We start from the raw sequence: 11,845 nt of genomic DNA, 5'->3' as shown, positions 1-11,845 counted from the left end.
CAGCCCGACTGTTTGCTGTGACTGTGTGGAATTTGGAATGCCTTCTGAGCAGTGATGACACGGGTGGTCTCTGCACGCTTGGTGCTGGCTGTGCAGCTCTCTGTGTCAGTGGTGGCTTTGGCTCAGTCCTGGGCCCGGGGTCGTGGTGCCAACGTGGGCAGCTTTGTGCTGCATTTTGGCACTGGGGAACTTGCTCTTTTCCTTGCCCTTGTTGAGGACCAATTAACAGCATGGCTGCCTGCTTTTCCTCTTGTCCTCTCCCTCGCCTCCCCTGTATGTAGGCCACGCTGGCTCTTTGCAGCCCTCCGGTCATGTTTGACTTGCATCCTTCTCCATCCTCGGTGGGATTTATCCCAGCAAAATGCACCAGTTGGTTCCAGCAGGGCTCCTTTCTGTGCCAGTGTGTGTTTGCTGCCCCTCGCTGTGCGGTTTGCTGGTAGTGCCTGGCTGCTCACCAGAGCAGGGTTTCATCCTGCTGAACGCTTCTCTCTAAAAGCCCATTAGGCTGCGGATGGGACGGAGCCCCGCTTCCATTACACCGCTGCTCAGAAATGTCTTATAGCTGTTCTGATGGCATTAAGCGCCATGTTTAGGAGCTGTTCTGCTGCTCCATCCCTGAGCCCTGCATCTGTGGGGCTTGCTCTGCTGAACGGCCCTGTCCCACTCAGGGCACAGTGTGCCTCCCCAGCCCCAAACAGAGCCCAGAGCCCCGGCCGTGGTGAGGTGCAGGTGGACAAAGCCATGCAGACTCTGGGTTCAGCTGTGCCCACCCTGAGCCCTGCAGGAAGAGGATCCCCGCCTCGTCCCTTGCGGTGCCTGGGGGGGATGAAGCCAGGACCCGTCCCAGTGCTCCAGCTCCCATCCCTGCTGTGCTGGGGGTCCTGCAGGGCGCATCCAGCCCCAGGTGGGTGCAGGTCGCAGCTGTGAGCGCGGCGTTGCCTCTCCCTCCCCAATGTGGTGCAGGCATCACCAGGCCCCAGGAGCATCGGGGCTTTGTGCCGAAGCTCGCCGAGAAGAGCAGGAGCACACAGTGGTAAAAACAGCCGAGTTTAATAAGGAAACGTGCAGTGAGAGCTCAGCAGCCTGCAGAAGGAGGGCAGGGATGGGGCTGCGGGCGAAGTCAGTCGCTCCCCTCCAAGCCCAGGATCTTCTTGACGTAGTTGCGGACATTGATGTGCAGCTGGGGGGCTGTGGCTGAGAAGGTCTCCATGGCCAACGCTCGGGCAGCCTCCGAGCCGCCCCACATGGCGCGGTACAGCGGCAGCGTGTACTTCTGCTTCCCCTGCCGGGCACGGCGGCAGTTGGGGCACAGCCCTGCACTCCCAGCACGGGGCAGGAGGTGCAGGGATGCCCCCCAGCACACACCTGGCTGTGCAGGAACGCCTTCACCTTGCTGTACTCGGCCTCATGGTTGTTCCTGAGGACGATTTGGCACCAGCGCAGCCGCAGCTCCGCGTTCTGAGCCTTGGAGATCTTCGGGTACATGGCGCTCAGCCTCTCCACGTTGCCTGGGAGAGAGAGCCGTCGCCTCCGCTCCCATGGGACCACAAGGCAAGGCCCCCCACCCCCCGAGGGCAACAAGAAGGACACTGAGCACTGGAGCTGTGCAGAGAGGGGCAACGGAGCTGTGGGGGTCTGGAGCACAGTGGGGTCCTACGGCGAGGGGACCCGGCGTGGGTCAGTGCAGCAGATGGGCTCAGGGGAGACCTTGCCATTGCCTGCGGCTCCGGAGAGGAGGTTTGGAGGGGAGGGGGAGAGTCAGGCTCTGCTCCGGGTAACAGCAATGGGATGAAAGGTGACGGCCTCATACTGCGCAGGGTTGGGGTGGGGAATGGGAGCAGAGGGGGCACCGTGCTCAGAAGCACAGGGCGACGGCAGTGAGGACAGCAGTGGGCACTGCAGGGTGGTGGCAGTGAGCTGGGCACTGCGGGATCTCAGCTGCCCTTCCCAACCACAATCCCTGCGGCTCATGGAAGCCCTGGAGGTGGCCTTGGCCTCACCATCAGGCAGGGGCGACTTCTGCAGGATCCGATCCAGGAAGTAGACCAGCTGGTACGTCTTCCAGGCTGAGATGTCCACGGCTTCAATCTCCTCCACGTTCAGGCCATCAGATGCCCACAGCTCTGCCAGTTCGTCCGCCGGCTTCATCAGCTGCTGCCCCGGGGAAAGGTCGGGCAGGAAGGGCGGCCAGCCCGGCGTGTTGAGCCAGCGATCGAACTCCAGACCTGCAGAGGTGTGGGGAGGAGCGCTGGGGGGACTCCGAGCCCACATGTGGGGCTCCTGGTGTCCCACAGCTCCCAGCACAGCCCCAGCTGCTGCCCAGGGCTGGGTTTGCAGCCAGGCACAAAAACCTCCTGCTGGGAGCGCTGAGCAGAGCTGAGCCCCAACTCCAGCACACAGATGGATCTGCAATAAGACCAGTGCCGGGACGGAAGCCCAGGAGCTGGGAGCCATGAAGCCAAGCTCTCACTGTGCCGGGAAGCCCAGCAGCTCGCCATGTTCGAATGGAAGATGGCTGTGAGCCCCCGAGGTGCTGCACCCTGCGCTGACCTGGGCGAGACTCCACGCCTTGCTTCTTCAGGTCGGGGAAGAACTCCAGGAAGAAATTGAGGGCATCGTCTGCAGTGATGCTCTGGAACTTGAACTGCTCCACATAGGCCTGTGGGGATGGACAGGGTGACCGTGCCATGCAATCACTGCTTGCTGGGCACATCCCCACTGCCTGCTGCCACATGCAGCACTGCCCCACTGCACCCCCACCCCCAGCTCAGTGCTGCCCTGACCTGCAGGAAGGTGTCAAACTTGCCCTGGTCCCCCACCAGGTGTGCCAGGTAGCTGACGAAGCAGAACCCCTTCTCATAGGGAGTCTCGTTGTACGTGTCGTCTGGGTTGACACCTGGCAGGGCAGAAAGGAAACGGCACAAAGGAAATCATCCCTTGTTCTGCAGAGTGAGCGCTGTGCTCAGATTCATCGCTGCCACCCCTGTGCCACGCAGCCCCCCACCACAAAGCAGCCCGGATCCCAGCAGCCCAGCCCCCCAGACCTGGCTCAATCACCACCCGCAGTTTGTTCAGTGGGTGCTCCTCCCCAGTCGTGTCCATGTGCTGGCGCAGCAGGGCCCGGCCCGTCGCAGCCTCCAGGCAGGTGTAGGCTGAACCTGGCGTGGAGGAGGAGTGTTTGGAGCCCCTGACCCACATGTGGGGTGAGGAAAGCACAACGTGGGGGGGGGGGGCATGGCATTTTGCCCCATAGCTGGATGATGGGGTGCGGGTGAAGGGTGAGAGGCACGGCAATGGGTTGGTGAGAGCACGCGCTGCCCGGAGCTGGGAGGGCAAAGGAACAGAGCAGGGAGCGCTGCTGTGCAGGGCCGTGTGTCCCTGAAGCGGACGTGGCAGCTCCATCTGCACCTCGGGATGAGGCTGGTTGAGAATGGGGACCGCAGAGCCCCGCGTGCGGCCACGCACCGTAGACCTCGGTGGAAATCCGCCTCTGGGCGTACATGGTGAAGCCCTCGTTCAGCCAGAACTCGCCCCAGGTGGCGTTGGTGACCAGGTTGCCAAACCAGCTGTGGGAGATCTCGTGGATGATGACGTCCACCAGGGAGCGATCCCCGGCCAGCAAGCAGGGCGTGACGAAGGTGATGCAGGGGTTCTCCATCCCACCGAAGGGGAAGGAGGGCGGCATGAACAGCACGTCGTACCTGGGGAGGGGCGGCAGCTCGGCACAGACTCACCTCTTCCTGCAGCCGTGGCCCGGGGCTGCAGGCGCTCCCTTCCCAGCCCCAGGAATGGGGCTCATCCTACCTGCCCCACACATAGGGCCCGAAGAGCTTCTCGCCCACAGCCAGGAACTCCTCGATCACCCCATCGTACTCCTTCTTGGCAGCCTCGATCAGGCAGGGCTCGGCCCAGACTCGGCTCCTGCAGAGACCAGGAGAGCTCAGAGCAAGCGTGGGGCGTTGGCTGTGACACATGGCCTTGTGGAGCAGCACAGTGACAGACAGGGACAGCCCCTGTTGGGCAAACGTCACACAGGGGACAGACCTCCTGCAGCTCGTGTGCTCGGCCCGGAGCAGAGCAGAGGAAGGTTTAACCACCAGTAGACTTTCACCTATTGCTTCACCAGGCAGCGGCCGCACGTCTTTATGCTGCGACATGAAAGCCTGGCAATAAAGCTAAGGAGAGTCCAACTGCTGCAGCCTCCTTCCCAACCTGAGTGCCAAAGGGCTTTTGTGTCGTTGCTGTACCAGGGGGAAAGGGACCTTTGGGGACGTGCTTGGGGCAGAAGCAAGCAGAGACCCCCGGCAGAGTGGCAGCTCGCAGCCGTGCCTTAACATTGGGTCCCATCTGTGGGCACTCACCTCGGGCCAACCTCAGCAGACACAATGTCCCCCACAGCCAGGGCAATCAGGTACGAGGGGATGGGGTGCTCCATCTTGAAGACAAAGGTATTATCTTTCTGCTTCTCCCAGGTTGTGGCGCTCATCACGGCTGTGAAACCCTCGGGAACCTGCAAACGTCACCAAAACGCCCATCAGGTCTGCGTGGCACAGAGTGGGGTTTCAGCCAACCTGATGGGGACACCGCAATGAATCCCCTGAGCTGAGCCTGGGCTGCTCACAGCCATCCCTCCCACACTGGGGACAACGCGACCAAGGCTCTCTGAGAGCACATCACAGTTCAGGGGTACAGCGGGGCACCGGGTGGGCAGGGAGGAGGGGGGGTGCCAACCCTGCAGAACTGCTGCTCCTCCCCATCCTATACAGCCACTCATCCTCCTCATGTCAGACCCAGGGAAGCCCCGCTTCCCCCGGCGTCGATCCGTGGGGTTTCACCCTCTGGGAGCTCTGCTCCAGCTTTGAGGGCACCCTGTGAGGATGGCAGCCTTCTGCCCCTCCTCTCCAGCACTTACAGAGCAGAGCTTCGCCCTACAAAAGCTCCGGGAAGGTTTCTGGGGTTTGCACCCCGCGTCCCTCCTGCGGTGCCGCTTACCTGCACTGTGGCTGAGTATGTGCATTTAACTGCTGGAGTGTCAAAGCCAGGGAAAAAGGATCTATTCAGGACGGCCTGGCCTTGAGTGTACAGATAGGGCTTCTGCTTCCCCGCGGTCTGCTCGGGGCTGAGCCAGCACACCTGGCGAGAGAAGAGACAGCGCAGTGAGCGGCGTTACCTGGAGCCGGGCCGTGTAGGTGCTCTTCGTGGCAGGGGTGTGGAAGCCGGGGAAGAAGGATCTGTTGAGCACAGGGAAGCCAGAGGTATAGAGGAAAGGTTTCTCCTTCTGGGCCGTTTGGGAGGAGTCCAGCCAGGACACCTGCGGCACAGGCGGAACAACAGGCGGTGAGGCGAGGGTTCCATTGCTGTCCCCACCGCTCGGTCCCCACTGCAGAGGGATGTGGGGCTGTGAGCAGCCCGCGGCGAGCCCAGCCCAGAGCCGAGGCACGGCGCCTTTGACAGCGGGCCGCGTGGACTCTGGACGGCACGCGGTCCGGGTGAAAGATGGCGCGGGATCCCCGCCGCCCCACGTCCTCCCGTCCTCGTGTCCACAAGTCCCCACTTCCAGGTGTCCTCACGTCCCGGCGTCCCCACCCCCCACGTCCCCGGCTCCACGTATCCCGGTGTCCCCCCGCCCCCCCGCCGCTCACCCCGGGCCCCTCTCCCGTCTCGTAGTCGATCCGCACGACCAGCAGCTCCCCGGGCCGCGGCTCTTCGGGCAGCGCGAGGTGCAGCGCGGTGCCATAGCTGGCGAACGGGCGGCTCTCGAAGCGCAGCTCCCGCCCTTCCCCTTCTCCTTCCCCTTCCCCGGCCCCGCCGGGCGGCAGCAGCCGCGCTCCGAGCACGGACAGCGCGGGGTGCGCGTCCAACACCAGCTCCCGGCTCCCGGCGCGCACGCAGCGCAGCTCCAACCGCGCGGCCCCGCGCAGCCGCCCCGCACCCGCGGCCGCGAAGCCCACGCGCAGCGATAGGTGCAGATGCCGCAACGAAAACGGCGCCGCGCTGCCACCCGTGGCCGTGGCCGCGTCCCGGGCCGCCCCCAGCGCCGCCATTGCCGGTCGGAGCCACCAGCGGGGACCGCCCGGGGGGGCGGAGCGGGGGCGGGGATTGCGGGTGTCCGCGGGGCGGGGGCGCGCCGGGGGTCCCGTGGGATTTTCCGCCCCCCCCCCCCCACCCTTTCCCCGCTCCACGCGCGTTCGCGGCACTTCGGCACTGCGGGGGGCGGGTTGGGGGGGGGGGAGCGGGGGGGCCGGACTTCTGCGCGACTCCGCCCCGCTCCCCGGAGCCCGGCGCCCGCTTCAATTCGCCGCTGCCATTGTGGAAGCGGCACCGGGAGCGGCGGTGCCGGGATGCGGCCGCGGTGCTGAGCGGAGCAGAGCGGAGGTGAGCGGGGTGGGAGGGGGGAGGGGGAGTAGAGCACCCCGCTGGGAACTCGGAGCTGCCTCCCCGTGCGCCACCACGCGCGTCCCGCAGCGTGGGCAGCGCGGCCGGGACGGTGCTGCGGGAGAGGTGCCGACCGCGGTGTCTCCCGGCCTCATCTCGGGGATCTCCTGTCCGTGGGCTGCGCGAAGCGGTGGGGAAACTGAGGCCCGGGGCTGCCCGCGGTGGGACGCCGTAGCGGGGCGAGCAGCTCGGGGTTCTCACGCCCGACCCGCGCTCGAGAAGATGCCCCGCAGAGCTTCGTGGCGACGGACGGCGCGGTGACGGCCGCTGCTCCCGGACGCATCCCGCCGGGCTGAGGACGGTGAGGGTGCGGGGGGGACTTCGTGGCGGTGCCGGGTCGGGCCCGACCGTCTCCATCCGCGCTGCGGTCGGTGGCTCCGGGATCCCCGCAGGGCTCTGCGCGGACCGCTGGGCACCGGGGAGCTCGGGGGAGTTTTTGGGGGGACCCGTGTGCGGCTCCACGCCTCCGGAACGCGCTCCCGTGCCGGGCTGCGCAGCGCAGAGCCCAGGAGGGCGTGCAGCGGTGCCGCCGATCTCCCGGGTCTCACCTCGGAAAAATCCAGACGGGAGAGAAGCCAGCAGCCCGCGCCAGGCTGGGTGTGCCGCTGCGGCTGCGGGGGGGCTCCGCTGGGCAGCGGCGTGGGACGTGGGCACACATTGCCAGCAGCGGGGCGGGATTCCGCCTGCTGTCCCCATTGTTTGTCCCGGTTCCCAGCGACTGGGATGTCCCGGGAGAGACGCAGCCCCGGGCTCACCGCCCTCCGTGCCCCTGCCTCAGTTTCCCTGTGTGCTTTGTGGGCATCGCTCTCCATCTGACGCGGCTCGAGGATGCCCGGGGGGCGTAGGGCGGCTCCGGGCTGCCGCCGGCGCTGGGCAGGCTGCTGCTGGGGTGGGGGCAGGCTGGGGGTTGTGGGTGGGTGAGTTTTGTTGGGGCTGCACCCCAAAAGCAATTTGAGATTGGGGGGGGGGATGAAGTCCCCAGGATCTGGACCTCCTCCTGTGCTGGGGGGCTCCCAGGTGAGTCCTGAGGTTTGGGCAGGGGGCAGGGATTGGAGTGGGGATGGAAGTGAGGATGGGGTTGGGGGGCTGGCAGGTTATTAATAGCCATGGGGAGGCTTTTCCTGCCGAGAGCCCCACACTGCAGCCCAGGGACAGGAAAAAGGTGTTTCCGGCTCTGGGCTGGAGCGGGGCTGGGCCCTGCAGGGGACAAGCGGGACCGAGGCCAGGTGCCCCCCGGCTCCCGTCCAGCACAGTGGGGAGCAGCCCCGGCACCGGGTGGAGCGATGATCCTACATGGAGCTGGCAGAGGCTGCCAGAATGGTGGCATATCTTCCCGTGGGCCCAAGAGCCGGTGCTGGGACACTGAGCTGGCCCTTGTCCCTTGGTCCTTGCCACAGCCCGAGTCAGTCTTTGTACACTCCCAGGTTGGACATGACCCTGTCCCAGCCTCTCCGACTGTTCCCTGGGGCTGAGGGAGGGCCCCAAGCCTTACTCATTAACAGGTGGCCTCTAATGAGCTTTATGTGACTGAGCAAAGGCTTTGGGGGCCGCAGCACGGGCTCAGGGTGGTGCCACGGCCGTGTGGGCACAGCCGAGTTGAACCCTGAGTTTGGGGCTGCTCGGAGGAGAAAGGCTCTGCAGGACGGCGCTCCGGCTCCCTGCCTTCCCCAGCCCCGGCTGCCGTTCCCCCATCGCCACGCCAGTTTTTCCCCTCACCGCCACCGCGGCCGCGTTCTGACCCTGCGCTGCGGCTGCGGCCCCGCGAGCGTTGCAGGGTTGGCTTTCGGGCTCGTGGTGTCCCGGGGCGCCGCCGCCCTTACGGGGCTGCGATCATCTCCGTCCTCATCCTCGGCTCCTGCGGACATTGGAGGCTCGGTGCGGATGCGGCCGTTCCGCGTCACCTCCGGCAGCAAAGCGGGGCAGCGGGCGGCGGAAGCTCCCCCGGCTCGGCGCTGTGCGATGACTCCCGGCTTCTCCTCCCCTCCCAGCCCCATCTCCACCCTCCGGTTTTCCTCGCTTTGCTTTCCCCGCTCCCTCTCTGGACCCTTTCCAGAGGAGATATCTGTGCCACGGGGAGGGGAAAGGGCGGAAAGCTGGAGAACTGCCCTCCTCCGTGGGGGTGCTCGGGGGATGCTCAGACTCCTCCAGGAAAGCTGAAACTCCTCCTGGTGCGATGGACCCGCGATTGCTCTATCAGCTGCTTTCCTTTGAGCATGAAGGATTAATTTTGGATGTGAGGGTGCAGGGATGGGGCAGCGCGGGGCTGGGGGAGCTTTTTCCATTACAGCGACGTGCAGATCACTGCCCTGTGGGGATGCTAATGGAGCCCAGAGATGCTGCTCCCACCCGGCTGCGTTGCGGCGATCAGTCTGAAGCCGGGCCGGCAGCTGGCCGCTTGCACTGCACACAGCAAACGCTGCAAACTCATTAATACCGGCATAACGAGGTGTTTGCGTGGCACTCGCAGGCACTGCAGCTTTGCAGCTCGCTGGAAAATCCACTCATCCCATTAAAGACTCCTCATGGCTTTTGCTTCCAGCCGCAGACGCCCATCCCGGGGAGCCCAGAACCGGGGATGAAGAGTTCGGTGGTGGCTGAGCTCCCTTCAGACGGACCTCGGCACACGTGGAGGTCTCGGGCAGTTTTTTTTTGCTGCAAGAGCTGCGCGTTCGTGGTGTGGGAGATCGCGGTGGGAGATCCTGTGCTGCGCGCCCGGCTACCGCGGCTGCTTTGGGGCCCGTGCTGCCGAACCCACTGCCGTTACCGCGCAGCACTTCCCAAATCCTCAGCACGCTCTGAAGGGGCAAAAAACCACCTTTTGTCGGCCCGTTCCGCGGAGCCGAGGGCCGCGCAGCGCCGGGACGAGCGATCGCAGCCGTCCCACCGCTCGCGTCCAACGCGTCGCATCCGCCCGCTTAATGCGCTCCGCACAGCTGCGTCCTCGAGCGCCGCTCCGCACGGACAGCGCCGGAACTCCCGGTTTTGGGGCCGAGAGCGGAGGGGCCGCTTCCGTCCGGCCGCGTCGTGCCGGTGAGCGCAGGGCGGAGCCACGCCATCCGCTCGAGCTCAGGAGGCCTCCGAGCTCCCCGGCTCCTCCGGTCCCCGTCCCGCCTGCAGCGCTTGGCTTCCGGCCGCGCTCCGCCCCGTCACGGAGGAGCCCGGGACGCGCGTGGGCGGCACCGGTACCGGGGAGCTGTCCAGCGGCGGCGGCTCCTGAACGGCCGCGGGGACGCGCGGAGCTCCTCGGGTCACGACTCGCATCTCAGGCATCGAGAGCGCTGCGAACCTGGCCGGGGACGGCATCGCGCGGAGCGGCCTCGGGGAGAGGCGGCCGACACGTGCCCGGTACCGGGCTGACCTGCAGGGCTCTCACCCGGCCCGGCTGTGGCAGAGGTGGTTCTGCCGCCGGAGCCCAGGATTTGGTGCTGGAGCCAGTCCAGCTGAGCGCCGAGCTTTGCTAACAGCACGGTGTTATTAAAGTGGGCTTAGTGCCTAATGGGATTGCCGTGGAGTGGCTGAAGCAGGGATTAGTGCTGTGGCTCTGCAACCATCGCTGCTCCGACACCCGCCTGTTCTGTCGGCCCGCAGCCCTTCACCCAGCAGCTCCACGGGCACTGAAGCTGCCCCCAAAAGCTTGCTGCTGGGTGCCCCGCTGGCATTGCGTTGCACGCGTGTCTGCAGCTCTGCAGGGTTCCGTGTTCTGTGTCGTGGACTCACACCGCTCAGTGCTCATTGCTCCCATCCCAGCTGCGCTTTGAGCCCCAAACCCCACTCTGTAGCACCGAGCCCTACAGCAGTGCAGTGCCCAGCGGTGCAGTGTCCCATTGGTGACACCCAGCTGGGGGCAGGCCAGGTCCTGGCTGCAGCGCGGGGGCTGGAGGCTGAATCGGTGGTTTGTTCCCCTCTGAAGGCTCCTTTCTCTCCTTGCTGCCCTCTGTTTCTCTTAGGAGAGTTTCATGTCCCTTGTGTCACAAGGAGCCTTTTCTTTGTCATCCTTCCTGAGCGTGCCGGGCAGGAGGTTGCATTGCAGCAGCGCCAGCCCCAAAGGCAGCACGGGGTCAGATTCTGCATGGAGGGGCTTTGGGGGATCCGTGCCCAACCCGTCTGAGCCTGGCTGCAAATGTCGGCGTGGGAGGATTCTCCTCACCCTCCTGGGAGGACTCGGGGGATTTGCGGTGATGGTGTGCAATCTGCACTGCCACTGCTTCCCATCGGTTGGAGCGTGCTGAAAGCTGCCATCGCCTGCGATCCCACAGGACATCATGGGGACATCCAGAGCTGTGGGTTCACTCGGGGTGGGGAAACTGAGACACAGAGAGGTAGAGAAGCACCATCAGAGGTGGAAGTCCGTGCTTTTTTGCATCCCAGTGTGCCTGTGCTCAGAGTCCTGCTGCAGGGCTGAGCTGCGGTGCCCCCCAAGCCCTGCCATGGGGACTCAACTCGGGGCTCAGCCTCCAGCTCCGAGTGTTCCTTTCTGCTTGCCGAAACCACAGGTGTGAGGTGAGTTTTGACTCTATTCCAAGCGAGTTGCTGCAGCCCCGAGCACAACAGATGCCTCTTTGAAAGAGACGTGCCTCCGGGGCTGCAGTTTGTATTTGTCCTGGGATGAAGGACACGGCTCAGCCAAGGCTGCTTTGTTTCGCTTTGGTGCACACATCCACCCTATGGACCCCCTCACCCGAACCATCGACAGCTGCCCTGTCCCTGGGTTCAGTGCTCTGTGCTTCGGGGCAATGTGGAGCTCAGAGCTCCAGACCCACAGCAGTGGGGGGAGCACCCCCAGGAACAGCACCCCGAGCCCACCCCACGCTTTGGTGCTCTGCCACCGAGCTGAGCCTGCAGAGCCAGCATCTCATTTTCATGAGGAGAAAATCGCTTCCCTTTGGAGCTGATTGCAAAGGAGCCTCGGCATCAGGGAGAGCCTCTATGTAGGTCAGGCTGTAACCTGCGTGGCGACAGCGCGGTGATGTGGCACAGGGGGGACCCTCTGCACCCCGAGCAGCGCTGCCTGCGGGCAGGAATTAAGTTGGTGGCGAGTTAATGGCTTGCTCAGAGTGGGAAAGTGCAGGATCTCCTAGGGATGACTTTAATTTGTGCTCACTAATAAAATAATGGGTGATTAGCGGTAGGCTGCTTAGAGAGGAAGGCTCTCCTGAGTCCGGCTTGGTGCTCAGTGCTCACATGGCATCCCTGGACCCACGAGCATCCCTGTCCCCATCTGAGGGTCCCACGGTGTGACATCATGGGGCAGAACCACACTTGGCTGAGCACAGGGACGGCTGCCCTGGGGGATGTGCTGTGCCCACGGGAGGGAATCCAACCTGACCGAATAGGTCGAAAAAATCCATAGAGATGCATCACAGCCCCAGTGCTGAGTGCCCTGAGAGCCGTCAGGCTACGGCCAGGCCAC

General features: G+C 64.9%; 1 protein-coding gene across 1 annotated transcript; it reads right to left on the bottom strand.

Moving 5' to 3' along the window:
* Positions 1 to 1,120: 1,120 nt before the first annotated feature.
* RNPEP (arginyl aminopeptidase) lies at positions 1,121 to 6,044 on the bottom strand (the record flags this gene model as incomplete). Its single annotated transcript, XM_079546555.1, has 11 exons — positions 1,121 to 1,282; positions 1,366 to 1,508; positions 2,001 to 2,225; positions 2,551 to 2,659; positions 2,784 to 2,896; positions 3,045 to 3,158; positions 3,466 to 3,701; positions 3,805 to 3,921; positions 4,362 to 4,510; positions 5,171 to 5,311; positions 5,643 to 6,044. The coding sequence occupies 11 exons, from the start codon at positions 6,042 to 6,044 to the stop codon at positions 1,121 to 1,123; spliced, it is 1,911 nt and encodes a 636-aa protein (XP_079402681.1).
* Positions 6,045 to 11,845: the final 5,801 nt, after the last annotated feature.

This window comes from Tetrao urogallus (assembly GCF_951394365.1).
Source record: "Tetrao urogallus genome assembly, chromosome: 24".
Taxonomy (NCBI): Eukaryota; Metazoa; Chordata; class Aves; order Galliformes; family Phasianidae; genus Tetrao; species Tetrao urogallus.
This window is presented reverse-complemented; position numbering and strand designations above follow the sequence as displayed.